The following is a 27,851-nucleotide window of genomic DNA, read 5'->3' as shown; positions in this document are numbered from 1 at the left end:
TTTTTCGCGGAGGGCGGGAAATGCCCGGCAGGGACGGACCAGGCCTCGAGCCCTCGAGGACAGAGGGCGGCAGCACGTGCCCTGCCCCGTTGCCCCGGAGACGGGCGGGGGTTTGTGCTCAAAGCCCGGCCTGTGCCACCCTGACGCGGGCGTGGGGGGTGAGCCCGGGCTTGGCCCTCCTGCCTGCACGCTGCCTCTCGGCCCTGCATGCCGCCGGCCCCCGCCGGCCCTCCGCGGTGGTACGGCCCGCGCTTAGCGGAGGGCCTCCGCCCCGCCGACACCCGAGTGGCCGCGGGCCTGGGGGAGAGGTGAGAACCCAGGAGTTGTCTGAGCCCTGGCGAGAGCCCGGGGCCAGCGCTTCGGGCGGGGAAGGCCGCCCGCTCTGGCCGCAGTGTCCCGCTTGTGGAGGCAGCGCTCACTTCTCGGGCTCCCCTTCCTCCGGGCCCTTCTGCCCGCATCCCTCCCTGAAGCTGCCTGCCCAGCTCCCTCAGTGGGGTCCGCGACGGGCCGGGCCCCAGACTCCTCCACCCCCGCGGCAGTTGGAACGCCCTCTTCCCCGCCGCCCACAGCGCCCCCGTTTACTTCTCCACCTAGATTCCATCAGCAGGATGGCGGACGTGGAGGAAAACGTGCCCGGGAAGGACCCTGGCGACGCGGAGAGCAGACCCTGTAAGCCCGAAAGCTCAGGACCGACCCGGGAAGACAAGGGCAGCCTCAAGGACCCCCCTTCCCGTAGGTCCAGCCCCCGGCCTCGGCCCTCGGCGTGTGCTCAGTGAGGGTCGGGTGGGAAGCGCCACACTGCTCTCGCACCCTCTTTCCTTACCTCCTCCAACCCCAGCCTCTTCCGTTCAGGCCAGAGGCACCCTATTGAACCGAAGGAAGATCTGCAGAGAGTTTTGGGTCCTGGAGAAAAGACGTGACCCAGGAGCGATTTCTTGAATCTGACGAGATTGAGGCTCAGTTCAGAGCCCTGTTTGTGTTCTGTTATTTTGATTTCGTAGGGGGAACATGGCAGACACCTGGGGTAGAGTTTAAAGACCCGAAATGATCCTAGAGGGGCCGTGTGTTCTCTTTGTGCTTGCTGGACTGCACTAGCAATGCTGCTCTGGCCTCACCCTTTTAGAGGGCATGAGGAGATGAGGGTGACAGAGGATAAGACTGTTGGATAGCATCACCGACTCAATGGACATGAGTCTGCGCAAACTCCAGGAGACAGTGAAGGACGGGGAAGCCTGGTGTCCATGGGGTCGCAAAGAATCTGACTCCACACGGAACAGCAACAATAGTGCAGTGTTCTTTCATGTTGCCGTTGGGGCACAAAGTCTCTTCCACTCTTTAGGTCTGATCTCACTGGGATGCATCCAGCATTTCTTTTATAATAATCACCAGATAATTTAGTCCTCAATCGGAAGGCCTGCCCACGTGCCTTAACCACCTGAGTTAAATTCTTCAAATTCAGTCCCATTTGTTTCTCTTGTAGCCACAAGGGGTCGCTGCTGTTTAAGGAAAAGCAGCAAATTGGGTGCTTTGGAATCCTCCCTTGGCGTAGGTACTTTTCAATAGATAAGAACATGATGTGGGGTGGCAAGTCACTTTTTTGGTAGAAACAGTTTAGGCTATTTAAGTTCTTGAGGAGGTTATTTAAATGAATCCATAGACAAGACAGCTCTAACCTGAATAACCAAATTCCTCTTTTTAAAAAAATTTGAAATTTTATGTATTAGGGTGACTTGGTTAAGTCACTTACCGAGTTATTTTGAAAATGTTTTTGTCCTTGGGATCTGGATTTAAAAAATCTGTTTAGTTACTTTTTATGTCTAATTTCTCTTTGAGCCCTCCCCGTTCCTGAATTTTGCAGCTGTAACAGTTGCATAGTGCTATGGTACTTTGGACAACAGACCAGTGTTGTAGAAGCAGGTTCTGAACTCTGATTTGTTGAAGCTGGGAAGTGTTTCTGTGTGTTTTCCTCAGTGCTTCAATAAACTGCTACAAGCAGCTCAATCTCCCTCTGAAGATTTTCTTAGTTCTGATTTTGTGTTTGGTGAATTAGCAGCAAGTCTGTTTGCATATTTGACTGTATTTTGCCATTTTGCCTGAAACTAAAGACTTTAAAGAGGCTGATGAAATAAAGGAAACTTCCTGTCACCCAAGGTTAAATTCACCTTTATGTTTGCCTAAACAGAAATGCCATCTGTGGCTTTTTGATAAATTTTACAGTCAACTTTTATCCTTAACTTCTTATTTTGAAATATTTCAATTCTGTTGGAAAAAAAACAATGAATATCCACATTGTTAATATTCTGCCATATTGGTTTTTTTTTTTTCTGTTCTTATACATAGGTATTTTTTCTTGAAGTTATAGGGTCATGACTTTAAGTACTTCGTGTATCTTCTAAGAACAGAGGCATTCTTCTATGAAACCTTTTTTCTGAGATAATTTTACTTTACTTTTTAAATTTTTAAACCTTTTTACTTATAGAAAACAAACATATACAGAGACTGGAATAATGAACCCCCATTTAGTCACTGCCCAATTTCAACAGTTATCAACTAATGGTTGATCTTAGTGTTTTTATATCCCCTCTACATCTTGGAGCCAAATACTTTTCTGTGAACAAATTATGAAGCTTTATTGAAAGATCGTGAGAAGATGATTTATTGTGTATGACTCTTTTATATACCAAGTAATTATAACTGCCATGTATGCCTATTATATGGGAATGCTATCAACTCGGTCTGTACTAAGAACAGTGGTTCCCAAATGCTAGTACTGGTTTGTCACAAAATTCCTAGCAAGATTTAGTGGAATGAAATAAAGATACTGTAATGAGTTTTTCCTAAAGCTAAAGTTGATTCATTTTAAGGACTAGTCTTTATTCTGACCCTTCCTGCTTTTTTGGAGGTTAAACTATTTTTCTTTTATGAAATAATGGTTTTGGTGGTGGCAGAGTGGTTTCTTTTCTTTTTTTGCTGTTTTCATACTGTCCATACTTGACAAAACAAAAAGTTGGCAAGTTTTTGTCCCTTGCTCAAAATCATTTTGGAAATTTACTAGTCTGTGAAATCCTAAATTCTAGAAACTACTTTAGAAGACCAAGTAAAATTGACACCATTCAGTACTTCTGTGTGGAGAATTTAACATCGATCAAAGACAGGAGGAGGAGAGTGTAGTCATAATACCCTTAGATAAATGTTTATTTTTGCAAATTACTTCTTTGCTGCTTTATTATTTTACTTTGTAAGAGTTTCTTTTTAGTCTTTAAATTTTTTTGGGTATGCCACCCAGAAGTCATCTTCATTGCCATGTGCGGGCTCTTAGTTGCAGCATGTGGGATCTATCTCTGACCAGGGATGGAACCTGGGCCCCCTACTTTGGCAGCAGGAAGTCTTAGCCACTGGACCACCAGGGAAATCCCAAGAGAAAGGTTTTTAATCAGATCCATTTTCTGTTTTGTTTTTTAATAAAATAGTTTCTTTGTCCTCCCTTATCCCCACACTGGGCTACTAAGAGGCTCTGTCACACAGCCTTGAGTTCAGAAAACATAATTGAATGGTTGAAGGAGTGTGTGTTAGGTCACTGGGATGAATCTCAATTTGGAGCCTACTCACAGTGAATCTCTGAATAAAATAGCAGTTCAGACTTGTCTGAGTTCACTGGTGTCCACCGTACTTTTTTTTTCAGTTGGGATATAATTAACATAGAACATGAGTTTCAGGTGTACACATATGTTCTTTCTGTCACAGGCCTGAGAGATACAGTTAATGATGTTTCCAAGCTGAGCATCGAGATTGGGATGAATCATGATTTCCACATGGAAGAGAAGGTTTTGCCTCCTGGCAGGTACAGGTTCTTCTGATTTTCCCATTTTATTCATCCTGCTATGGGTATTTAGCACAAATGCCTTACTGACTAGACTGGAAGCATTTTTGTTTAAGAATACAATCAGTGTTTGAATCTAAGCCATAAGAGGTCTCAACAACTTGAACAGAAGAGTAATAAATTGTAATTATTAGTACCAGAGGGTCATGAAGCAAATGTTATTTAACCAGTGACTAAACCCAAGCAGTTATTGAGATGTTCACTTTGCGTGCATGCTAAGTCGAGCTTTAGTTGTATCTGACTCCTTGTGACCCCGTGGACTGTAGTCCATCAGGCTCCTCTGTCCATGGGATTCTCCAGGCAAGAATACTGGAGGGGACTTTTGAAGTGAAGTTGCTTGGTCGTGTGTGGCTCTTTGTGATCCTGTGAACTGTAGCCTACCAGGCTCCTCCATCCGTGGAATTTTCTAGCAAGAGTACTTGAGTGGGTTGCCATTTCCTTCTCCAGGGGCTCTTCCCGACCCGGGATCGAACCCAGGTCTCCCGCATTACAGGGGACACTTTACCCTCTGAGCTACCAGGGGACTTTAGGACCTCAATAGTAAGAGTTGAAGTGCATTTCAGATCTTCTCTGACAGATGTGGAGGAATTAGCCTGTAGTAGCTGTCTATTGCTGCATGATAGATTACCCCAAAACTTAGCAGTGTTCTCTCCCAGTTTCTGCGGGTCGGGGATCTGGGCGTGGCTTCCCTGACACAGCCTCTGTCAGGCTGTTGAGGTTGGCCTGAACTGCCCTCAGCTCCTTGCCTCCTGGGCTCCTCCACGGAGCAGCTCACAGCATAGCAGCTGCCTTCCCTCACCCAGCATGAGAAAGCGGGTAGGTGGGTGAGAGACGGTGCCTGCGACAGAAACCAGTCTTTTTGCTACCTAACCTCAGCAGAGATGTCCATGGCCCCTGCTACATTTTATTTGCTAAAAAGGAACCCTCAAATCCAGGCGATACTTGAGGGTACAGGATTACACCAGAGTGTGAATCCTGGGGATCTAGATCTTTGGAGTCTTTTAATGGATATTGGTTGCCTACCACCTGACTCCTACTCCTCTTATGTGGTCACAGATTTAAACAGGCACAGATAAAAAAGTTAATTTTTATATTCGTGGTGTTTTCAACTGTCCCCTCACCCCCACCCTGCTTCATAAATCGGCTTAATTTGTGAATGAGGATCAGAATACTGTTGATAAACAATGCTCCCCCATCCCCATCAAGCCTTATTTTTCATTCTTAGTTATATTGACATTGCAATAAATAAGAACCATTTTAAGTATTAATATGACTTGCTAGTTTATTGGCAGTTCAGTGGGTAAATTCAGTGTCAGATTTTTACATTTTAAAACAGTTCTGATTTCCCACCAGTGGACAGATACACAATGGCAGCTTGTGATTATTCAGTTTCCTTAAATGCTTTTGTTATTTGTCAGCTTCAGGAGATGTTCTGTGCCCCAAGTTGCTGCCCTGGTTTTCACGCTCTGATCTGCTCTCACCAACAGATGGCCACGCCAAGCACAGCTTCTCTGGGAACAGGTTTTCACCAAAGCCCAGATCCTCTCGCATCTCTCTCACTGCTTAGATATGTTTGTTGCTGTCAGGAGAGGAGAAAAAAAATGAGTAGAGGAAATGAAAGAGGGAGAAATGAAGCAGGGAAATAGTACTGTTCAGAGCTGGGGTCTCAAGTAAGGCAGTACAAAATTTACATCAGGAAAAAGGTTGAAATCAAGGGTTTCTTTTTTTTTTCATTTTCCACCATTTATTCTTGGTATCAAAACTAGTTCAACTCTTCTTACAAAACTAAAGCAAAATACTGGACACATATATCACGTTTTTCTTCCTGTGGCTTTAGCCCATCCCCATCCCACCAAAAGAGACCAAAAAAAAAAAAAACAAAACACCAACCCAGAGCTCAACAATAAAACCAACTCTACCTGACCACATTCACAAAAAATGACACCAGGATACACTGCAAAACAGAAAGAGGTGTCATCTGCTCTGTGTCTGAAGGTTTCTCCGTCGTGTCTTATGCTAGATGAGCAACCGTCATTGAATATGCTGTGTGTCAGATCCAAACATACCTTCAACATATGTCAGATCTCAGGAAAGTTTGTGAACATAGCGGAAACTGAAGCTCTCCCTGCAGTATTTAAGTACTGTCAAAGCAGCAACTCTTTCAAATCACAAGTTCACTTCTTTTCAACCTAGTCCGTCCTTATTTTATTTGGGCTGTGTTCTTTTAAGCAACTGACTAGATTTCTCTTCAACAGAATATTTGTGACTCACTTATCTCTCCCATAAAAATTTCAGGGAAGAAGTGTGCTTTACATGCAAAAGAGTATTCTTTTTTTTTTTTTTTTTTGCAAAAGAGTATTCTAAAGAAACTCCTCCGAGCTTTAAAACCTACCTAAATGCACAGGCTTCATACAAATGCATTTTTATTAGGCCCCTAGGAAGAGGTCTCCACAATGAATAGCACCCCCAAAAAAGAAAAAGCTCAAAATAAAGGCTCTGGCAAACTATTAGAGGAAGCACAGAATCACTTTGAAATGGCCAGTGGCAATAGATGCAATGCATAAACCTGAATAAGTGAAGTTTGAAGTCACTCCTTATTGGCAGTTGACTTGACTTTGGTCTAATAGGATGATGTTACCTCAGTTCAGTTCAGTTGCTCAGTCGTGTCCGACTCTTTGCGACCCCGTGTACTGCAGCACACCAGGTTTCCCTGTCTATCACCAACTCCTGGAGTATACTCAAACTCATGTCCATTGAGTCGGTGATGCCATCCAACCATCTCATCTTCTGTTGTCTCCTTCTCCCATCTTCAATCTTTCCCAGCATCAGGGTCTTTTCTAATGAGTCAGTTCTTTGCATCAGGTGGCCACAGTATTGGAGTTTCAGCTTCAGCATCAGTCCTTCCAATGAATATTCAGGACTGATTTCCTTTAGGATGGACTGGTTGGATCTCCTTGCTGTCCAAGGGACTCTCAAGTGTCACCTCCAACACTACAGTTCAAAAGTATCAATTCTTTCTTTATAGTCATATAAAGGCACTCAGCTTTCTTTATAGTCCAACTCTCATATCCATACATGGCTATTAAAAAAACCATAGCTTTGACTAGATGGACATTTGTTGGCCAAGTAATGTCTCTGCTTTTTAATATGCTGTCTAGGTTGGTCATAACTTTTCTTTCAAGGAGCAAGCATCTTTTCATTTCATGGCTGCAGTCACCATCTGCAGTGATTTTGGAGCCCCCAAAAATAAAGTCTGTCACTGTTTCCACCATTTCCCCATCTCTTTGCATGAGGTGACGGGACCAGATGCCATGACCTTAGTTTTCTGAATGTTGAGTTTTAAGCCAACTTTTTTACTGTCTTCTTTCACTTTCATCAAGAAGCTCTTTAGTTCTTCTTCACTTTCTGCCATAAGGGTGGTGTCATCTGCATATCTGAGGTTATTGATATTTCTCCCAGCAGTCTTGATTCCAGCTTGTACTTCATCCAGTGTAGCGTTTCTCATGAGGTACTCAGCATATAAGTTACATGAGCAGGGTGACAATATACAGCCTTGATGTACTCCTTTCCCGATTTGGAACCAGTCTGTTGTTTCATGTCCAGTTCTAACTGTTGCTTCTTGACCGACACACAGATTTCTCAAGAGGCAGGTAAGGTGGTCTGGTATTCCCATCTCTAAGAATTTTCCACAGTTTGTTGTGATCCACACAGTCAAAGCCTTTGGCGTAGTCAATAAAGCAAAAGTAGAATGTTACCTACAGTTGTATTAATTGGGAAATCCCTTATTTGGGCCATTCATTCACCAGGCATTTGTTGCGTCCTTATCACGTGACAGGAAAAATTGCTGACTTCTGGAGATAGAGGTAACTGCAGCTATGAACAAATAAGGCACTGTCTTTGCTGTCAAGACGCTTTTGTAGGAGACACCGTTGAATTACAGAAAGTGACTGCTAAGTTCACTTAGAGCTGTGTATAGAGTTTAATTAAAGTTCTCAGCTGCCTAAGAAACAGAAGGTTTGCCTATGATGACTTGAGTCTTAGAGGTGGTCTGGGTGGGAAGGAATGCTCCTGGCAGAGGACACGGGTTGGAGGCGCAGTGGTGTGAACTGAATAAGTGTCTTGGTATAGTTGAGCATGAAGTGTTATGAAGTAGGAGGAGAGAAGTTAGGGAGGCAGAGCTGTATCAGGAGGGTCATCTGAGCTGTTTGTGCTGCTGATGCTGAGAAGCCCCTGATGGACTCTGAGCATGACCTCATAATCAGGATTGAATCTTGGAAAAGTAATTGAATTTAGAATTAATTTGTGGGGAACAGATTGAAAGGGGGGAAAGAATGAAGGCAGAGGGACCAGTTAATGGCCCTTTGTTGTAGTCTAGGTAAGAGATGATGGTAGGAGCAGATGATTTCAGAGACATTTCAAAAACAATTTATGGAACTTGGAAGATGGATTGGATGAATGGGATGAGGAGAAAAGTTTTAAGACCATTTTCAGTGCACAATTGACTGTTGTCGATTATAGTTGGTTACTGTTGCTGATTGAGATTGCAGTGTTGGGAGAGGAATTTTGATTTTTGTTTTATTCATCTTTGTATTGTTTCTTGTTTTACAAGGAGCATGCATTACTAAGAGGGGATGTTTTATTCCAGAAGACCAATCACTATTGTCAGTGACTAGGTGCAGCCTCAGAATTTTCAAATGGTTCTTTTTCTTCTTATTAGCCTAAGTGTATTGGTCAGAGAAGTCATTTAAATAAGCATTCAGAGGAAAGTGAATTCCTTTAAAAAAGTAATAGACAATTTTTTTAGCATAGTTTAATTTTATTTTATGGATAATAGTTCTCACATTCCCTCCTTTCTCCTACATACAGTTTCCTCTATTTACATCTTGTATTAGTGTGGTTTATTTGTTACAATTTATGATCCAGTATTAATACATTATTATTAATGTATTAATAATTCAAGTTAATGTATTATTAATTCAAGTTTATAGGGGTATTCACTTTTTGTGACGTATATTCTATGGGTTTTGGAAAATGTATTTATTCACCATTTCTGTATTCACCATTTCCATATCATACAGAGTAATTTCACTGCCCTAAAATTCCCTATGTTCTATCTATTCATCCTTCCCTCTCTCCCCCTGAAACCTTTGGCAACCACTGGTCTTTTTACAATCTCTGTAGGTTTTCTGAATTTCTTACAGTTGGAATCATACAGTATGTAGCCTTTTCACATTGTATTCTTTCAACTAGCAATATACATTTAAGGGACTTCCCTAGTGGTCCAGTTGTTAAGGCTGTGTGCTCCCAGCGCAGGGGACATGGGTTTGATCCCTGATTGGGGAACTAAGATCCTACATGGTATGGCCAAAAAAAAAAAAAAAAAAAAATCAAGTTTCCTCCATGTCTTTTGAGGGCTTGATAGTGCATTTCTTTTTAGTGTTGAATAATATTTTGTTGGCTTCCTTGGTGGCTCAGTGGAAAGAATCCTCCTGCCTATGCAGGAGATGCGGGTCTGATCCCCGGGTTGGGAAAATCCCCTGGAGAAGGAAATGGCAACACACTCCAGTATTCTTGCCTGGGAAATCCCATAGACAGAGGAGCATGGCAGGCTACAGTCCACGGGGCCACAAGAGAGTCAGACTCTACTTAGCAACTAAATAAAAACAAATGCTCCATTGTCTGGATATGCCACAGTTTATTTATCCATCACGTACAAAATGACATCTTGGTTGCTTCCAAGCTTTGGCAAAAACATAAAGCTACTATAAATGTCCATGTTTAGATTTTTGTGTGGATATAAGGTTTCAACTTCTTTGAGTAAGTCCTAGGGAGCACGGTTGTTGGACTGTATGGAAAGAGTGTGTTTAGTTGTGTAAGAAACTGTGGAACCATCCTCCAGAGTGACAGTCTCCCACTTTGTGTTCCTACGAGCAGTGTGTGAGAGTTCCTGTTGCTCCCTGTCCTCATCAGCATCTGGTGTTGTCAGTGTTTTTGGATTTTGGCCATTCTAATAGGTGTGTAGTGGTATCTCACTGTTACTTTAATTTACAATTCCCTAATGGTGACTTCAGCCATGAAATTAGAAGATGATTACTTCTTGGCAGGAAAGCAATGACAAACCTAGACAGTGTATTAAAAAGCAAAGACATCATTTGCCTACAAACGTTTGTATAGTCAAGGTTTTCATCTTTCCAGTAGTCATGTACAGATGTGAGAGTTGGACCATAAAGAAGGCAGAGCACTGAAGAATTGATGCATTTGAAGTGAGGGACTGGAGAAGACTCTTGAGAGTCCCTTGGACAGTAAGGAGATCAAACCAGTCAATCCTAAAGGAAATCACCCTTGAATACTCATTGGAAGGACTGATGCTGAAGCTGAAGCTCCAGTACTTTGGCCACCTGATGTGAAGAGCCGACTCACTAGAAAAGACCCTGATGCTGGGGAAAATCGAAGGCAGAATGAGAAGAAGGTGGCAGGAGATGAGATGATAGAATGGTATCACTGATTCAATGGACATGAACTTGGGCAAGCTCTGAGAGATGGTGAGGGACAGGGAGGCCTGGCGTGCTGCAGTCCATGGGGTCTCAATCGGACACAACTTGGCGACTGAACAACAGCAATGAGATATGAGGTTGAGCATGTGCTTATTTGCCATCTCTATTTATACTCTGGTGAGGTGTCTGTTCAAACCGCTTCCTGTTTTAAAATTGGATTGTTCTGTAATGACCTACATGGGAATAGAATTTTTAAAAAGAGTGAGTATAACTGACTCACTTTGCTGTATAGAAGAAACTAACACAATATTATAAATCAACTATACTTCAGTAGATTAATTTGAAAAAAATAGAATTGGGTTATTTTCTCATGCTTGAATTTTATAAGTTCTTTATATGTTTTGGATACTAGTTCTTTATCAGATATGTGCTTTGCAAAGACTGGAGCTTGTCTTTTCCTTCTCTTAATAGTGACTTTAACAGAGCAATTTTTAATTTTAATGAAGTCCAATTTACCAGTTTTTTTTCTTTCACGGATCTTGCTTTTGGTGGTATATCTAAAAGGTCATTGCCAAACCCAAGGTCACATAGGTTTCTTCTGTTCTAGAAGTTTTAGAGTTTGTTTCTTACATTGAGGCCTATGCTCTATTTGTGGAAGGTGTTGATTCAAAGTCTGTGTCTAGGTTCATTTTTCTTCCCTATGGATGTCCAGTTGTTCTAGCACCATTTGTTGAAAAGATTATCCTTTTTAATTGAATTGCCTTTGCTGCTTCTTTCTTTTGGAAGGGGAAAAAAGACTGATATTCTGGCTTCCGTGACTGGTTGCCTGGTAGTGCCATTGAGATTAAGAATACAGGAGGAACAGGTTTGGATGGGAAAGATAGTGAATTCAGTTTTAGATGTGCTGATCTGGAAGTATCTATAGATAGATGTTGTCAAAGAAGGAAAATCCTTTTTTAGATTTGAGTCTATAAGAAAATGAAAGATCACTTAGTTGTTTGCTGTATGTGTACGTAAAGGGAAACTAATCACATCTTTTCTACGCTAAATGTAGAATCAGTGTTAACGTTCAGCCTGAACTCTGTTCAGGGTTCCTCCTACTGCAGAGAGTGGCTGCACCAGACCATGAGGAGCCCTTCTGAGAGGTTGTGCTGGTGCCCTTGACAGCCAACTCTAAAACCCCAGCTTGTTCAGCTCTGCTGCCCTCCATACTTAGTTCCTGGCCTTCCCTTGTCTGTGTAATTTTTTTTTAAATCAAATATTGTTTGTGGCTTAATAGATGATGACCTTATGGCAGTTTTTGAGTAGAGAAAATAATTTGTTCATTTAACCCTCTTACAGTCTGGAAGGCAGGATCAAGGAGACCATGCACAATGCCTTTTGGGATCATCTGAAAGAGCAACTATCAGCTACTCCACCAGACTTCAGCTGTGCTCTTGAACTTCTAAAGGAAATTAAAGAGGTGAGTGACAAACCTTACCTTTGCAGATATAAAGTTTCTGGACAGCCCCTGCTCACTGGAATGTCAGTGGCCAGCAAATCCCAACTGAACATGGTCCATGAATCAGTCAGAGTCTATGATCAATAGACAGAAACCACTCAGTAATTTCAACAAATAAGTTTTAATATAAAAATTATTATAACAGAGAATTGGAGAAATAAAGTCTTTGGGCTAGTAAGAAGCAGAGAAAACTCTGCTGGAATATAAGATGAAAGGAGAGTCCTGTCTCAGCCCTAGGGTAGGGGGAACACCCAAGGACTCAGTCACTCATTTGAGGGCACGGCTGTGCCAGGGAGCTCTCTGGCCTGTGTGTGCTGCTGACCACCATGCATGGCAGAAGCTGGCTGCCAGAGTGGTCGCCTGTCCCCGAGGAGCCCAGCCCTGGAGAAGCAGCCACTTGGTCTGCAGGAGTCCAGTACTCGAGAAGCTTCTCAGCTGCAGGAGCCAGCTGCCTGCAGAGCCACGTGGACGACAGGAGCCTGCCACGAGAGCTTGCAGAACCAGGAAAACTAATTAATGGTACCCTCTGACATATACCCCAGTGTTCACAGAAGCACTGTTTACAGTAGCCAAAACATGTAAACAACCTAAATGTCTGTCAGCAGAGGAATGGGTAAAGAAGACAGGGAGTACATATACATAGTGGACTATTATTCAGCTATAAAAAAGAATGAAATAATGCTATTTGCCACAACATAGGGGGACCTAGAGATTATCATACTAAGCAAAGTAAGTCAGAAAGACAAATGTGATATCACTTATATGTGGAATCTAAAATATGCTACCAATGAATTTATTCACCAAACAGATTCAGACATGGAAAACAAACTTATGATTACTAAGGGGGAAAGGGGAAGGGGATAAATTAGGAGTTTGGGATTAGCAGATACAAACTTCTGTTTATAAAATAGATAACAAGGTCCTACTGTATTGCATATGAACTATATTCAATATCCTGTTATAAGTCATGTGTATGCTTGTGTGCTAAGTCACTTTAGTTGTGTCCAACTCTTTGTGACCCCATGGACTGCAGACAGCCAGGCTCCTCTGTCCCTGGGATTTCCCAGGCAAGAATCCTGGAGTGGGATGCCGTGCCTTCCCCCAGGGGATCTTCCTGACCCAGGGATCAAACCCATGTGTCTTACATCTCTTGCATTGGCAGGCAGGTTCTTTACCACTAGCACCATCTGGGAAGCCCAACATAATGGAGAAGAATATGAAAAAGAATTTTATTATACATTTATCTGTAATATGAATCACTTTGCTGTACAATGAGAATTAACACAACATTGTAACACAACATTGTAAATCCAGGAAAAAAAGTGCAGTCTACAGATGAAACAAAATTGTTCCATCTGGTAAAGGAAAAATATTTAAAGGACTTCATTTTCTCAGAGCAGAGAAGGGAAGGGTGGATTTGGAGAGGATTTGAGTGGCAATAAATTGATAAATGTCGCCTTCCATTCCTTTGGTTACTCAGCTTCCATATATACCCTTCTACTCACATTCAAATTCCTGAAAACAGTTCTGTTTTTACCTAATAAGACAGAGCTAACCAGGGAGTTCCCTGGTGGTCCAGTGGTTAGGACTTCTCATTTTCACTGCCGAGGGCCCAGGTTCAATTTCTGGTTGGGTAACTGAGATCCCACAAGTTGCAAGGCATGGCCAAAAAAAAAAAAAAAGACAAAAGACATAGCTGTGTCTCTTACAATTCTTATCCTTTTCCCCAAATGAAGAAACTCACAGTCCCAATGGTTGTTGTACCTATTGCTGTCTGTATAATATTCCTCATCTTCAGTCACTGTCCCACTGAATATTCTGTTCAGTTCAGTTGCTCAGTCATGTCCAACTATTTGCGACTCCATGGACGCCAGGCCTCCCTGTCCAACACCAACTCCCAGAGCTTGCTCAAACTCATGTCCATTGAGTCGGTGATGCCATCCAACCATCTCATCCTCTGTCATCCCTTTCTCCTGCTTTCAATCTTTCCCAGCATCAGGGTCTTTTCAAATGAGTCAGTTTTTCACATCAGGTGGCCACAGTATTGGAGTTTCAGCTTCAGTATCAGTCCTTCTTGCCCCCAGTGTGTAGCAGCAACCCAGCTTCCTCTTGGCAGTCAGGGCCAGTTATTCTAGTCCAGAGAGGGGCTCCTTTTTTACCTTGTTGGCTCAGTGGTGGTGGTGGTGTTCAGTTGCTAAGTCGTGCCCAACTCTTTGCGACCCCATGAACTGTAGCACACCAGGCTCCTCTGTCCTTCACTATCTCCTGGAATTTGCTCAAATTTATGTCCATTGAGTGGGTGATGCCATCCAACCGTCTCATCCTCTGCCGCCCCTTCTCCTTTTGTCTTCAGTCTTTCCCAGCATCAGAGTCTTTTCCAGTGAGTCAGCTCTACCCATCAGGTGGCCAAAGTACTGGAGTTTCAGCTTCAGCACCAGTCCTTCCAATGAATATTCTGGGTTGATTTCCTTTAGGATGGACTGGTTTGATCTCCTTGCAGTCCAAGGGACTCTCAAGAGTCTTCTCCAACACCACAGTTCACAAGCATCAATTTCAGCACTCAGCCTTCTTTATAGTCCAACTCTCACATCCACAAACAGCTACTGGAAAAACCATAGCTTTGACTAGATGGACCTTTGTCAGCAAAGTGATATCTCTGCTTTCTAATACACTGTCTAGGGGGCTGTCTCACCTTCTAATTCAGTGGAACCAATGCAAGCATTCCTCCCAAATCAGCAGGGCCCAAAGTTGGCAGGATGGGAAACAAAAGTTCTGCAAGTAGGTTTTTAGATATAATAGTGAGAGCAACCAGTCCTACTTCCACCCCCTGATTCTGGGACCATGTCTTCTCATCTTAGGGAACAGCACTGAATAATAGTTTTGATTCAAAGCATATATTGCATCTTGCAAGACAGAACATCTTCAGTTCAGGATATTACTTCTCAATTAATGCTATATCTGAGTCTTCAATAAGCCATTCCACTTTTCAGTTAAGATCAGTCAACTTTCCATGAGGGGGCATGTGGGTATGAACCCATTGCTGTACTTTCTTGGCTGTAAAAGGGGTTCCTTGATCAGATGCAATGCTGTGGGGCTTGCCAGAACCCAGACGGTGGATAAGGCCTTCTGTGAGATTCTGTGAGTACATGGGTGTTGGTGCTTAACAGAGGTAGAGAAGACAGCTTTACATTCAGAATGTGTTTGTTCCATTGAGGGTGAGTCTTTGCCCCCTCAGTGAAGGAAGAGGTCCAGAAAGGTCCTAAACAAATCGTCTGCTACCAGGTGGCTGGCTGATCCTCCCTGGGGAGCAGTGCCACATTACAGACTTAGTTGTTTCTGTTTTGGGAGATTTTTTTTACTATGGTAAACATAAAATTTTTGCCATTTTAATAATGTTAAGGGTTACAATTCAGTGGCATTTACAGTGTTATGCAACCATCACCATCATCCATTTCCAAAATGTTTTCATCTTCGCAAACAAAATTAAACAGTAACTCCTCATATACCTCTTCCCTCAGTGCCTGGTAGCTTCTGTTTTATCTTTGGTCTCTGTGAATTTGACTGCTGTAAGTACCTCACATAAGTGGAATCATACAACATTTGTCTTCATGCATGTGGCAAATTTTACTTAGCATAATGTTTTCAAGGTTGATCCTCATTGTAGCATGGATCAGAGCTTCATTTCTTTTTGTGGCTGAAAATACTCCATTGTGTGGATAATACTACATTTTGTTTATCCATGCATCTGTTGTTGGACATTTGTGTTGTTTTCACATTTTTGCTATTGTGAATAGTGCTGCTGGGGGAACATTTGTGTACAAGTCTTTGTTTGAATATCTCTTTTGCAGTCTTTGGAATATATACCCAGGAGTGGAATTGCAGAGTCATGTGATAATGCTATGTTTAATTTATTGAGAAACCACTAGACTGTTTTCCACGGTGGCTTACCATTTTACATTCCCACCAGGAATATAGGAGGGTTCCTATTTCTCAACATTTTCACTTACTTTTCAGCATTTATTTTTCCTTTTTAAAAACATTAGACATCTTCCCTTGGTGCAGCCACGTCTGACGTGGAGTCTTGTTGTGGTCTTGACTTGCATTTCCCTCGCGGGCAGCGGTGATGAGCATCTCCCTGTGCTTGGCGCTGTCTTCTGCATTGTCTTTGGAGAAATGTTTACTCAGGTCCTTTGCCCATTTTAAAATTGAGTTGTCTTTTTGTTGTTGAGTTGTAAAAGTTCCTTAAACATTCTGCATCCTTGACCCTTGTCAGATAAATGATTTGCAGATGTTTTCTTCCATTCTGTGGGTAGCTCCTCCCCCCCCCCACTTTTCTTGATATGTCCCTTGATGCACAAATGTTTTAATTTTAACAAAGCCCAATTCATCTAGTCTGTGGTAACTTCTGCTTTTGGTGTCATATATTGTGAAATCCAAAATTGTGAAGATTTGCTCCTGTTTTCTTCTGAGAATTTCAGAACTTAAGCTCTTATGTTTAGGTCTTCTACCCAATTTGAGTTATATTTTATTTGGCGTAGGTACAGTTCAACCTCACTCTTCTGCATGTGGATATCCAGTTTTCCCCGATACCATTTGTTGAAAAGACTGTCCTTTCCCCACTGAATGGCCTTGGCGTTTTCAAAAACCATTTGACCTTCCGTCCAGGTTTTACCTCTGGGCTCTGTATTCCAGTGCGCTTTGTGTGGCTCTCCTTACACCAGTATGTGCGTGGTCTCTTATGGGCCATTTTCATCCGATGACAGGTGGCTGTGTGCATGTCCAGTCTTGTGCTTAGGTCGGTCAGACAACGCCTGATGGGACGTTCAGGCCTCATCTCACCCATTGTCCTGTGTTAAGGTGTTTGCTTTCTCCCAAGGGTCGAGAGCAAGCCAGGAACGATTTCTCCAAAGGCAAATAGTTACCCCACAAGAGGGCACAGATTCGCTCCCAAACCCTGGAAGGCTCTGCTGTGCTGCGGCTGTTGGTACTTGCCCAGAGGGTGTGTACAGCGTCCTCAACTCGCCAGGGACACCTCAGGTATCACTGAGTCTCCTGGATCGGGCTGAGTTTGCTGCAGAGCCTAAGTTTTGCTCGATTCCACTTGAAACTGGCAGCCTTGTGAGTGACTCTAAATGAGTTTCACAGTAGCAGTCTTAAATGTGGTGTATGTTGCCTTGAAAATCCACAAAGGTCAACAAGTGTTTTGCCTTTTTTCACAATGGGTGGTTTGATGTGCAGCAGCTTATCTTTCATCTTGGAGTGGATCGCTTGACAAGCTCAGATCACTGAAACGCGAAGTCACTTCCCTGAGGTCATGGGCTGCCCGTTCTTACAGGGATCATCTGCCAGGCTCTAGTTTGCATGTTTTTCTAAAACATTTTAAGTACTTGCTACTTTCTGCTCATCAGATCCACTGGACGTGTGGCCATTTGAGTTCAAACCTCACTTGTTGTGCAGCTTTTGTGTCAGTCAGGGTCCAGCCAGGCAAAAGAAACCACAGGGTGATTTGAAGAAGGAGATGCTGCTGTGCTGCGGGAACTTCCTGAGAGGAGCAGCCAGGAGCCAGCAAAGAGAGCCTCTTCCTCTTGCCCTGTCTCTTTAGCGCCCTCTGCCGGCAGAACGTAACACTGTGCCAGCCCGCACGGGAAAACGACAGGGCCCAGCGCGTTTTCCCAGAGTAGGCACTGATGGGCACATTTGGAACTGAGAGGCTCCGGATGCATAACTGGCATAGTTTGTCATTTAAACGGACAGCGTGGAGTATGTTTTACTTGTTCAAGATGAGGCTAAATAGTTGGAACCTTGCCGTGAATAACACAGTATTCCATTCAATTACTAATAACTAACCCTATCCCTTACCATCACCAATATCTGTATGTTACCGAGGCACAGACGTGAATAAGACAGTTTCTGTCCACAGGGAACGTATATTTTTCTGTTAATAAGTTATTTCAAGGGACTTTTAACAGTTCCTTTACCTATTTCATTCATTGAAGTAAAATTTAAACCTCAAAAATGCTTGCTTTGGTAAGTTAAGAGTACCTCATCAGATTTCCCTGGTGGCGCAGTGGATAGGAGTCTGCCCGCCAGTGCAGGGGACACAGGTTCAATCCCTGGTCCGGAAAGACCCCACATGGTGCAGAGCAGCTACGTCCGTGTGAAACAGCTACTGAGCCCACGCTCTGTAGCCCATGTGCCGCAACTGCTGAAGCCTGTGCGCCTAGAGCCTGTGGTCTGCAGCAGGAGAAGCCGCCGCAGTGAAGAGCAGCTCCCGCTTGACGCAACCAGAGAAAGCCTATGCAAAGACTCAGTGCAGCCAAAAATAAGTAAACAAATAAAAATTAAAAAAGATTTTTAAAGAGTACTTTAGCACCATGTGATGGTGTGTATTTTATATCTGTGTACCTTACATTTCTTTTTTACCATACCCCTTGATTTTATTTATCTCTTCATCTCAATCTGTGTAGAAAATGATATACTGCTGCTATCACTGATCCCCTAAACCCTCGAACTATCACTGGTCCCTAAACAAAGATAAATGATTCTTTAGGAAATTGAGGGACCTAACTTCTTTAAAAAAATTTTTTTTTGATTATAGTTGATTTACAATGTTGTGATAATTTCTGCTGTACAACAAAATATTCAATTATACATATAACCACTCTTTTTAAGATTATTTTTCCATATAGGTCATAGAGTATTGAGAAGAGTTCCCTGTGCTATAAAGTAAGTCCTTACTAGTTATCTGTTTTATATATAATAATGTATATTGTCTATCCCAGTCTCCCAATTTATACCTTTCCTCTCCCCCCCTGCTTTCCACCCTGATAACCGTAAGTTTGTTTTCTACATCTGTGGCTCTATTTCTGTTTTGTAAATAAATTCATTGTACCATTTTTTTTAGCTTCCATATGTCAGTTCAGTTCAGTCACTCAGTCATATCCAACTCTTTGCAACCCAATGGACTGCAGCACACCAGGCTTCCCTGTCCATCACCAGCTCCCAGAGTTTACTCAAACTTGTGTCCATGGAGTTGGTGATGCCATCCAACCATCTCATCCTCTGTTGTCCCCTTCTCCTCCCACCTTCAGTCTTTCCCAGCATCAAGGTCTTTTTTAATGAGTCAGTTCTTCGCATCAGGTGGCCAAAGTATTGGAGTTTAAGCTTCAGCATCAGTTCTTCCAGTGAATATTTGGGACTGATTTCCTTTGGGATGGACTGGTTGGATCTCCTTGTGGTCCAAGGGACTCTCAAGAGTCTTCTCCAACACCACAGTTCAAAAGCATCAATTCTTTGGCACTCAGCTTTCTTTATAGTCCAACTCTCACATCCATACATGACTACTGGAAAAACCATAGCTTTGACTAGATGGACTTTTGTTGGCAAAGTAATGTCTCTTCTTTTTAATATGCTGTCTAGGTTGGTCATAACTTTTCTTTCAAGGAGAAAGCGCCTTTTAATTTCCTGACTGCAGTCACCATCTGCAGTGATTTTGGAGCCCCAGAAAATAAAGTCTGTCACTGTTTCCACTGTTTCCCCATCTATTTGCCATGAAGTGATGGGACCAGATGCCATGATCTTAGTTTTCTGAATGTTGAGTTTTAAGCCAATTTTTTCACCCTCCTCTTTCACTTTCATCAAGAGACTCTTTAGTTCTCTTTGCTCTCTGCCATAAGGGTGGTGTCATCTGCATATCTGAGGTTATTGATATTTCTCCCGGCAATCTTGATTCCAGCTTGTGCTTCATCCAGTCCAGCATTTCTCATGAAATACTCTGCATAGAAGTTAAATAAGCAGGGTGACAATATACAGCCTTGATGTACTCCTTTCCCAACTTGGAACCAGTATGTTGTTCCATATCCAGTTCTAACTGTTGCTTCTTAAGCAGATTTCTCAGGAGGCAGGTAAGGTGTCTGATTCCCGTCTCTTGAAGAATTTCCCACAGTTTGTTGTGATCCACACAGTCAAAGGCTTTAGTCAATAAAGCAGAAGTAGATGTTTTTCTGGAACTCTCTTGCTTTTTCAATGATCCAGAGGATGTTGGCAATTTGATCTCTGGTTCCTGTGCGTTTTTCTAAATCCAGCTTGAACATCTGGAAGTTCATGGTTCACGTACTATTGAAGCCTGGCTTGGAGAATTTTGAGCATTACTTTACTAGCATGTGAGATGAGTGCAATTGTGCAGTGGTTTGAGCATTCTTTGGCATTGCCTTTCTTTGGGATTGGAATGAAAACTGACCTTTTCCAGTCCTGTGGCCACTGCTGAGTCTTCCAGATTTGCTGGCATGTTAGTGCAGCACTTTCACAGCATCTCCTTTTAGGATTTGATATAGCTCAACTGGAATTCCATTACCACCTCCAGCAGCTTTGTTTGTAGTGATGCTTCCTAAGGCCCATTTGACTTCGCATTCCAGGATGTCTGGCTCTAGGTGAGTGATCACACCATCATGGTTATCTGGGTCATGAGGATCTTTTTTGTACAGTTCTTCTGTGTATTCTTGTCACCTCTTCTTAGTATCTTCTGCTTCTGTTAGGTCCATACCATGACTGTCCTTTATTGAGCCCATCTTTGCATGAAAAGTTCCCTTGGTATCTTAATTTTCTTGAAGAGATCTCTAGTCTTTCCCATTCCATTGTTTCCCTCTATTTCTTTGCATTGATCGCTGAGGCAGGCTTTCTTATCTCTCCTTGCTGTTCTTTGAAACTCTGCATTCAAATGGGTGTATATTTCCTTTTCTCCTTTGCCTTTTGCTTCTTTTCTTTTCTCAGCTATTTGTAAGGCCTCCTCAGACGACCATTTTGCCTTTTTGCATTTCTTTTTCTCGGGGATGGTCTTGATCACTGTACAATGTCACAAACCTCCATCCATAGTTATTCAGGCACTCTGATCAGATCTAATCCCTTGAATCTATATGTCACTTCCACTGTATAATTGTAAGGGATTTGATTTAGGTCATACCTGAATGGTCTAGTGGTTTTCCCTACTTCCTTCAATTTAAGTCTGAATTTGGCAATAAGGAGTTCATGATCTGAGCCATAGTCAGCTCCTGGTCTTGTTTTTGCTGACTGTATAGAGCTTGTCCATCTTTGGCTGCAAAGAATATAATCAGTCTGATTTCGGTATTGACCATCTGGTGATGTCCATGTGTAGAGTCTTCTCTTGTGTTGTTGGAAGAGGATGTTTGCTATGACCAGTGTGTTCTCTTGGCAAAACTCTATTAGCCTTTGCTGTGATTCATTCTGTACACCAAGGCCAAATTTGCCTGTTACTCCTGGTATTTCTTGACTTCCTACTTTTGCATTCTAGTCCCCTATAATGAAAAGGACATCTTTTTTGGATGTTAGTTCTAGAAGGTCTTGTAGGTCTTCATAGAACTGTTCAAATTCAGCTTCTTCAGCACTACTGGTCAGGGCATAGACTTAGATTACTGTGATATTGAATGGTTTGCCTTGGAAACGAACAGAGATCATTCTGTCGTTTCTGAGATTGCATCAAGTACCACCGCATTTTTAACTCTTTCGTTGACTATGAGGGCTACTCCATTTCTTCTAAGGGATTCTTGCCCATAGTAGTAGATATAATGGTCATCTGAGTTAAATTCATCCATTCCAGTCCATTTTAGTTCACTAATTCCTAAAATGTGCATGTTCACTCTTGCCATCTCCTGTTTGACCACTTCCAATTTGCCTTGATTCATAGACCTAACATTCCAGGTTCCTATGCAATATTGCTCTTTACAGCATCGGACTTTACTTCCATCACCAGTCACATCCACAACTGAATATTGTTTTTGCTTTGGCTCCGTCTCTTCATTCTTTCTGGAGTTTCTATATGTAAGTGATATCATATATTTGTCTTTCTCTGTCTCACTTCACTCAGTATGACAGTTTCTAGGTCCATCTATGCACATGGCATTCTTTCTTTCTTTTTTATGACTAGTATTCCATTGCATCTATGTATGACATCATCTTTATCCATTCCTCTGTTGATGGACTTTAGGTTGTTGCCACAGGTTGTTTCCAGTAGTCCTGGCTATTGTAAATAGTGTTGCAGTGAACATTGGAGTGCAGGTATTATTTCAAATTACGGTATTCTCTGGATATATGCCCAGGAATGGGGGTGCAGGAACGTATTGTAGCCCTATTTTTAGTAGTTTAAGGAGCTTCCATACTGTTCTCCACAGTGGATGTACCAGTTTATATGCCCACCAACCGTATAGAGGGTTTCCTTTCCTCCACACCTTCTCCAGCTTTTATTGTTTATAGATTTTTGATGGCCATTCTGACCAGTGTGAGGTGATACCTCACTATAGTTCTGATTTGTATTTCTCTAGTGAGTGATGTTGAGCATCTTTTCATGTGCTTTTTGTAAGGGACCTAACTTCTTGATCCTTAAAAGACACAGGCTGGGATGTCCTGGCTGAAGGGATTGTCCATTAGAGAGAGTTGGGGGCTCTGAACAGAAAGCATCTCATCCTCTGGCTTTCTTTCCTGGGCAGATCTTGCTGTCACTGCTATTACCACGCCAGAACCGCCTCAGAAGTGAGATTGAAGAAGCCCTGGACATGGGCCTCCTTAAGCAGGAAGCAGAACACGGGGCCCTGAATGTCCCTCATCTCTCCAAGTACATTCTCAACATGATGACGCTGCTGTGTGCACCGGTTCGCGATGAGGCAGTGCAGAAACTGGAGAACATCACAGACCCTGTCCGGTTACTGAGGTGTGAAGCTTCACCACGGGGCCGGGCACAGCAGGGCGGGACACTGGCTCACCGCTGCGGTCTGGGCTGGCTCTTCCCCACTGAAGCCCTGACTGACGCCTCTTCTCCCTGGTTCATGAGCTTTTCTTTTCTGAAGATGGCCTTAGGTTGATCTGGCCCCTGTATGCCATCCTACCATAGGTCACTGGAGTGTGTAATCCTTTCTTCCAAGGAACTCAGACACCCCATGCCAGGCTTTCTCATTGCAGTTCATACAGTGTGAAGACAGAGATTGGAGACTATCCCTTTTTCAGAGCTATAGAAACCAAGACTCAGAAAGTTAAAAAAAAAAAAAAAGGAAAGTGAATTGTCCAAAAATAGCGGCAGAAGTAACATCAGCTGTAATCTCACTGCTCAGCAGTTTGTTGCCATGCTGATGTTCCCTTCTATGGACTCCTTTTTTTTTTTTTTTTTTTAAAGAGACATAGAATGAATGGTGTGGAAAAATCCAAAGGCTGTAACATCCAGAGACTTACTTGTTCCTAATTCTGCCACTCACTCATTCTGTTCCTTGGGTTTCAGAGGCAAGACTTAAAGCCCCTCCCACCTCTAGAATACAGTGATTTAATGATATCTTGTGTGGGTTCCCCCCCACCCCACCCGGCCACCACTGGGAAAGCTAAGGAAACATCCTTTCATAGTATAAATACTCCATTGTCTCCTACATCAGAGGGATCTTCCAGGTTCTGGGCCTGATGAAAATGGACATGGTGAACTACACTATCCAGAGCCTCCAGCCCCAACTGCAGGAACATTCCGTCCAGTATGAACGAGCGAAATTTCAGGACCTTCTCAACAAGCAGCCCAGTATGTATACAAACCTGAGGGAAAGCGGGGAGTATGACCTTGGGTTCTGACCTTACGACGATGTGAGAGGGAGCTCTGCCTCTGTGTATGAACAGAAAGTTTCTCGCTCAGACTAGGGGCAGCAGAAGGCACAGTTAGCTAAGCCAGAAAGACTCCCCCGACCAAAGCGTTTCCCTGCTGAGGGGGAGGAGATCTGGCCCCGCGGTCCCCAGGCCGCAGGGCGGTGCTGAGGGTGCCTCCGCTCTGCAGGCCTCCTGGATCACACCACCCGGTGGCTGAGCCGCGCGGCCGCAGACCTGTCCGCGCCGCTGCCCAGCGGCCCCGACACCGCCGACGCCGCCAGCTCGGCCTGCTCCTCCCCCGGCGAGGTGGCCAACAGCCCGGAGCCCCTCAGCCCCACCATGGTGCTGTCCCAGGGCTTCCTGAACCTCCTCCTCTGGGACCCCGAAGACGACGAGTTCCCTGAGGTAGGAGGGGGCGCCCGGCCCTGTGGTGCGGGCCGCGGGGCCTGCCCGGGGCTGCCCCCTGACGCCCGGCCCCCCTGCCCCCCAGACCCTGCTGACGGACAGAGCGCGGCTGCAGCAGCTGGAGGCGCAGGTGCGCCAGCTAACCGTCCTGGCCTCCGTCCTGCTGGTCTCCAGCAGCTTCTCTGGCAGCGTCCTGTTTGGCTCGCCTCAGTTTGTGGATAAGCTGAAACGCCTAACCAAAGCCCTGTTGGAGGAGTTCAAGTGCAGGTGAGCTGCAGCGGTCTGTTTTAGACCGTGGTGCTGTGAGGACACAGGCCGCTGAGGCAGGAAGCCTCACGTTGGGCAAACCGCAGGAAGGCCCTGTGGACTCAGCCACAGAGATGTAGGCTGTCTTTCCATAAGTGCTCTTGAGGCTTCCTTTTTTAAAATTTTTATTAAGGTGTAATTGATTTACAGTGTTGTGTTAGTTTTAGGTGCACAGCAACAGGAATCGGTCATACATTTATCCACTCTCTCTTAGATTCTTTCCCCCACGGGCCGTTACAGAATAAGTGAGTCGAGTTCCCTGCGCTGTGCAGTAGGTCCTTATTAAGTGATCTGCTTTATGTGTAGTAGTGGATATATGCATCAGTCTCAGTCTTCCAGTGTATCTCCCTCCCCTCTTGAGACTTCTAACAAAGAAAAATAAAGCTTTCTTTCAACAGGGCAGTATGGAGGATCATTTACTATGAAATGATTCATTACCTTGTTGCTACAGAGGAATCTTTCTCTAGTTGAGTAGGCTGGTCTGACCTAACTCCTGGAGTCAGCCGGTCAGTCAGCAGTGTTGACTGCGTGTCCGCTGAGTGCAGGCTAACACGCCAAAGGAGAGCGTGGACTCAGAAGGCCGGGTTTGTCATTGTCGTTGGTGAGAGTAGGACAGATGACCGTGGAAAATGTCCAAGGAAGTCTTAAAAGTGTACATACATAAATTACACAGAGTTGAAGCATACTGGGTGGATATACAACCCCTGTCCAGGTTTGATTTTATGGTTTATCTTGTTTTCTAAGAAGAACATGGTATCATACAGAGAATACTGTCTGGAGGGTAACAGTGGAAACACTGCCCCGCCCACTGGGCTCAAGCTCCCAGGGTCTGGGGTGAGGGCGGCAGGGTGGCTGGGCGTCTCCCTGGCGCGGGCCCGGCTTATGGTGTGGAGCTTCGGGGCTTGTGGCTGCCCCCGGGTCCCAGCTTGCTCTCCTCCATGGTCTAGGCCTGAGGAGGAGGCTATGCTGACTGTGAGTGAACAGGTGGCTCAGGAGATCCACCAGAGCCTCAAGAACATGGGCCTGGCTGCTCTGAGCAGCGACAACACGGCCTCTCTGATAGGGCAGCTCCAGAACGTCTCCAGGAAGGAGAACTGTGTCCGCAGTGTCATTGGTGAGTGTGCCCATCAGGCGAGAATGGTGAGGGGAGAGGCCGATCCTGACCCCTGGACCTTGCTCACCGAGCCATTTAGCAATAAAAAGCATGATAACTGAGCAAGTCGCTGGGTAGGCTTTAGTTTTTGCAAAATGCTGGGTTGAAAACATATCCCTTTTAGTTTAAAGACTGCCTCTATTAAAAAAAAAAAAAAAAAAAGACTGCCTCTATGAGGTTTCCCTAGTGGTCCAGTGGTTAAGACTCCATGCGTCCACTGCAGGGGGCTCGGGTTTGATCCCTGGTTGGGGAAGTTCTGCATGTTGTGAGGTGCAACCAAAATTTTTTAAAAAGATAAAAAATAAAGGCTCTATTGGTTCTAAGGGAGATTTGCACCAGCAATTCATGGCTTCTCGGCGTGGAGTACCGTCCAACTTGGTCAAGTCATCCTTGGCTTTCTGGGTCATTTCTGACAGGGGCTTCCCAGGTAGCTCAGTGGTAAAGAATCTGCCCACCAAAGCAAGAGCCACAGGAGTTGTGGGTTCGATCCCTGGGTCACGAAAATCCCCTGGAGGAGGAAATGGCAATCCACTCCAGTATTCTTGCCAGGATAATCCCATGGACAGAGGAGCCTGGCGGGCTGCAGTTCATGGGGTCACAAAGATTTGACATACTGTCCAACTTGGTTAAGTCATCCTTCACTTTCTGGGTCATTTCTGGGTCCAAGATATGTGACACCCACCCACTGCCAACAAGAAACTGATGCTGAATTAGGTTGGGGGACATGTTCCCGAAGCAGGGATTTCACCTCTCCCATGTTGAACTGGCATCTGTGAACTTGAGTTGCTCTTAACCTCAGCCATCTGAAGGGTCAGTTGAAGATCCTCCTGTTGTATCAGACACTAGGATCTACCTGATGGATACTTAAGGAATCTTTTGAATAGAAATGTACTAGCCCAGTAGTTTTGGATCTTTGCTCTGTCCTTAGGAGCTGGGTCCCTTTCCAAACAAAACAGATGTCCTTATCTCTAGATGGGTGGGTGGGTCAGTGCGTATCTCATTTAACTTTGAAGTTAGGAGTGCGGGGGTGGGGGGGGGGCAGTGTTTCTCCCTGAAGGTTGTTTGCCTTCTCCCTTCTCACTGTCTTTCCCTGCTCGCAGATCAGCGGATCCACTTGTTCCTCAAATGCTGTTTGGTTCTTGGTGTGCAGCGGTCTCTGCTGGACCTCCCTGGAGGCCTTACCCTCATCGAGGCAGAGCTGGCAGAACTGGGCCAGAAGTTCGTCAGCCTCACACACCACAATCAGCAGGTGTTCGGCCCCTACTACACGGAGATCTTAAAGGGCCTCCTGCCCCCGGCTCAGGTGCTGGAGACAGAAGTGGCGTCTCTCTGATGGCGCTGGCTCCAGGCCCTGGCACCTTGGACCCAGCAGAGAAGCCCACCATCTCCTTGGGGTGATGTCACCAAGCAGCGCGCCCTCTCCCCATCTGCAGCCAGCACACCACGCTGCAGTGACCGAGTGTGTAAACTCCAGCTGGCCCAAATGCATCCACTAATAAACTTCTGAACTGCAAGCAAACCCCCTGCTTCGTGTGCTGCAGCCGTGGCCAGGCCCTGTGTCCTCGGCCGCCCGCTAGCCGAGCAGGCAGCAGGCCCCGGTTTTTCCTCCAGGTGCCGCCTTCAGCACATGGAGCGGAGAAGCCAAGACCCCGGTACTATCACTCTTCTCTGAGGGTAAAGTTATCTCTCTAAGGGCTCTGAGAGCTCTGTGGAATTACCTAAAATGTGAGTATTTTTCTGGAATTTAGGAGTTTGTTTTGTCTAATTCAGTTCGAATTTGGACATGATTGAAAAAAATTATTGGAAACTTCATTTCCAGGAACAAATTCCCCTGAAGATTTTATTCTTTTTTTTTTTTTTTTTTTTTTAAGTTTTATTTGGCTGCGCTGGGTCTTAGCTGTGGGATTTTTAGTTGTGGCAGGCTGACTCCCAGTTGTGGCATTTGGGATCTAGTTCTCTGACCAGAGATCAAACCTAGGCCCCCTGCTTTGGGAGCTGGGAGTCTTAGCCACCAGACCACTGGGAACGTCCGGCTGAAGGTTTCAAATGATGCAGTGAGGGGTCCGGAGGAGTAAGCGCCTCAGCTCCCTCTGCTGGGGCAGGTCCTGAAGCAGGGTGCCAGCTGGGGCCGGGCGAGAGTGGGTGTTGACTGCTCACGCGTCCTGCTGAGCACACGTCTGATCATGAGAGCTCCCTGCCCAGTGTCCAGAGTCCAGCTTGGCCGGTTGGGTCAATGGTTCGGTCAGGTTTATTCTTGGTCCTGTTCTCTAGCTGAGGGGCGGAGCGAGTCTCCTGTTCCCCTCCTCTCTAAGCTCAGAAGCACCCTGTTCTTCCCTGCAGAGGCCACATGGGCATCCTGGGCGGACGAACCTCCTCCCTTCTCCCCACTTCCAGGCTGGGACTCTCCCTGGCAGCTCTGCTGTTGGCATCACAAACAAGAGCTGTTCTAGGAAGCACTTGGGCTTGTTGAGATCCAGCCCCTCA

The 27,851-nt window shown here is 44.6% G+C and overlaps 1 protein-coding gene across 6 annotated transcripts; it reads left to right on the top strand.

Annotated features, from left to right (window-relative positions):
- TCP11 (t-complex 11) lies at window positions 1-26,881 on the top strand. 6 transcript variants are annotated; one of them, XM_043907240.1, is made up of 10 exons: window positions 289-308; window positions 595-732; window positions 3,745-3,841; window positions 11,716-11,836; window positions 22,375-22,595; window positions 23,305-23,441; window positions 23,691-23,908; window positions 23,994-24,175; window positions 25,162-25,328; window positions 26,468-26,881. In XM_043907240.1, the coding sequence occupies exons 2-10, from the start codon at window positions 609-611 to the stop codon at window positions 26,698-26,700; spliced, it is 1,500 nt and encodes a 499-aa protein (XP_043763175.1). In that variant the 5' UTR covers window positions 289-308; window positions 595-608; the 3' UTR covers window positions 26,701-26,881. The 6 variants fall into 6 exon arrangements, with proteins under 6 accessions (XP_043763172.1, XP_043763171.1, XP_043763174.1 ...); XM_043907241.1 differs by having other exon boundaries at window positions 304-308; window positions 595-669; XM_043907237.1 differs by having other exon boundaries at window positions 1-669.
- Window positions 26,882-27,851: the final 970 nt, after the last annotated feature.

The sequence above is a fragment of the Cervus elaphus genome, chromosome 7 (assembly GCF_910594005.1).
Source record: "Cervus elaphus chromosome 7, mCerEla1.1, whole genome shotgun sequence".
Lineage (NCBI taxonomy): Eukaryota > Metazoa > Chordata > Mammalia > Artiodactyla > Cervidae > Cervus > Cervus elaphus.
The sequence above is the reverse complement of the archived record's forward strand: the minus strand, read 5'-3'. Positions and strand labels throughout refer to the sequence as shown.

Excerpts from the sequence above, each read along its gene's own strand:
- TCP11 (XM_043907236.1), top strand. The coding sequence starts at position 21 with ATGCCCGGCAGGGACGGACCAGGCCTCGAGCCCTCGAGGACAGAGGGC. Across the intron at positions 23,442-23,690 it reads CCTTCTCAACAAGCAGCCCA|GCCTCCTGGATCACACCACC; the intron begins GTATGTATACAA and ends TCCGCTCTGCAG. Across the intron at positions 25,329-26,467 it reads CTGTGTCCGCAGTGTCATTG|ATCAGCGGATCCACTTGTTC; the intron begins GTGAGTGTGCCC and ends CCCTGCTCGCAG.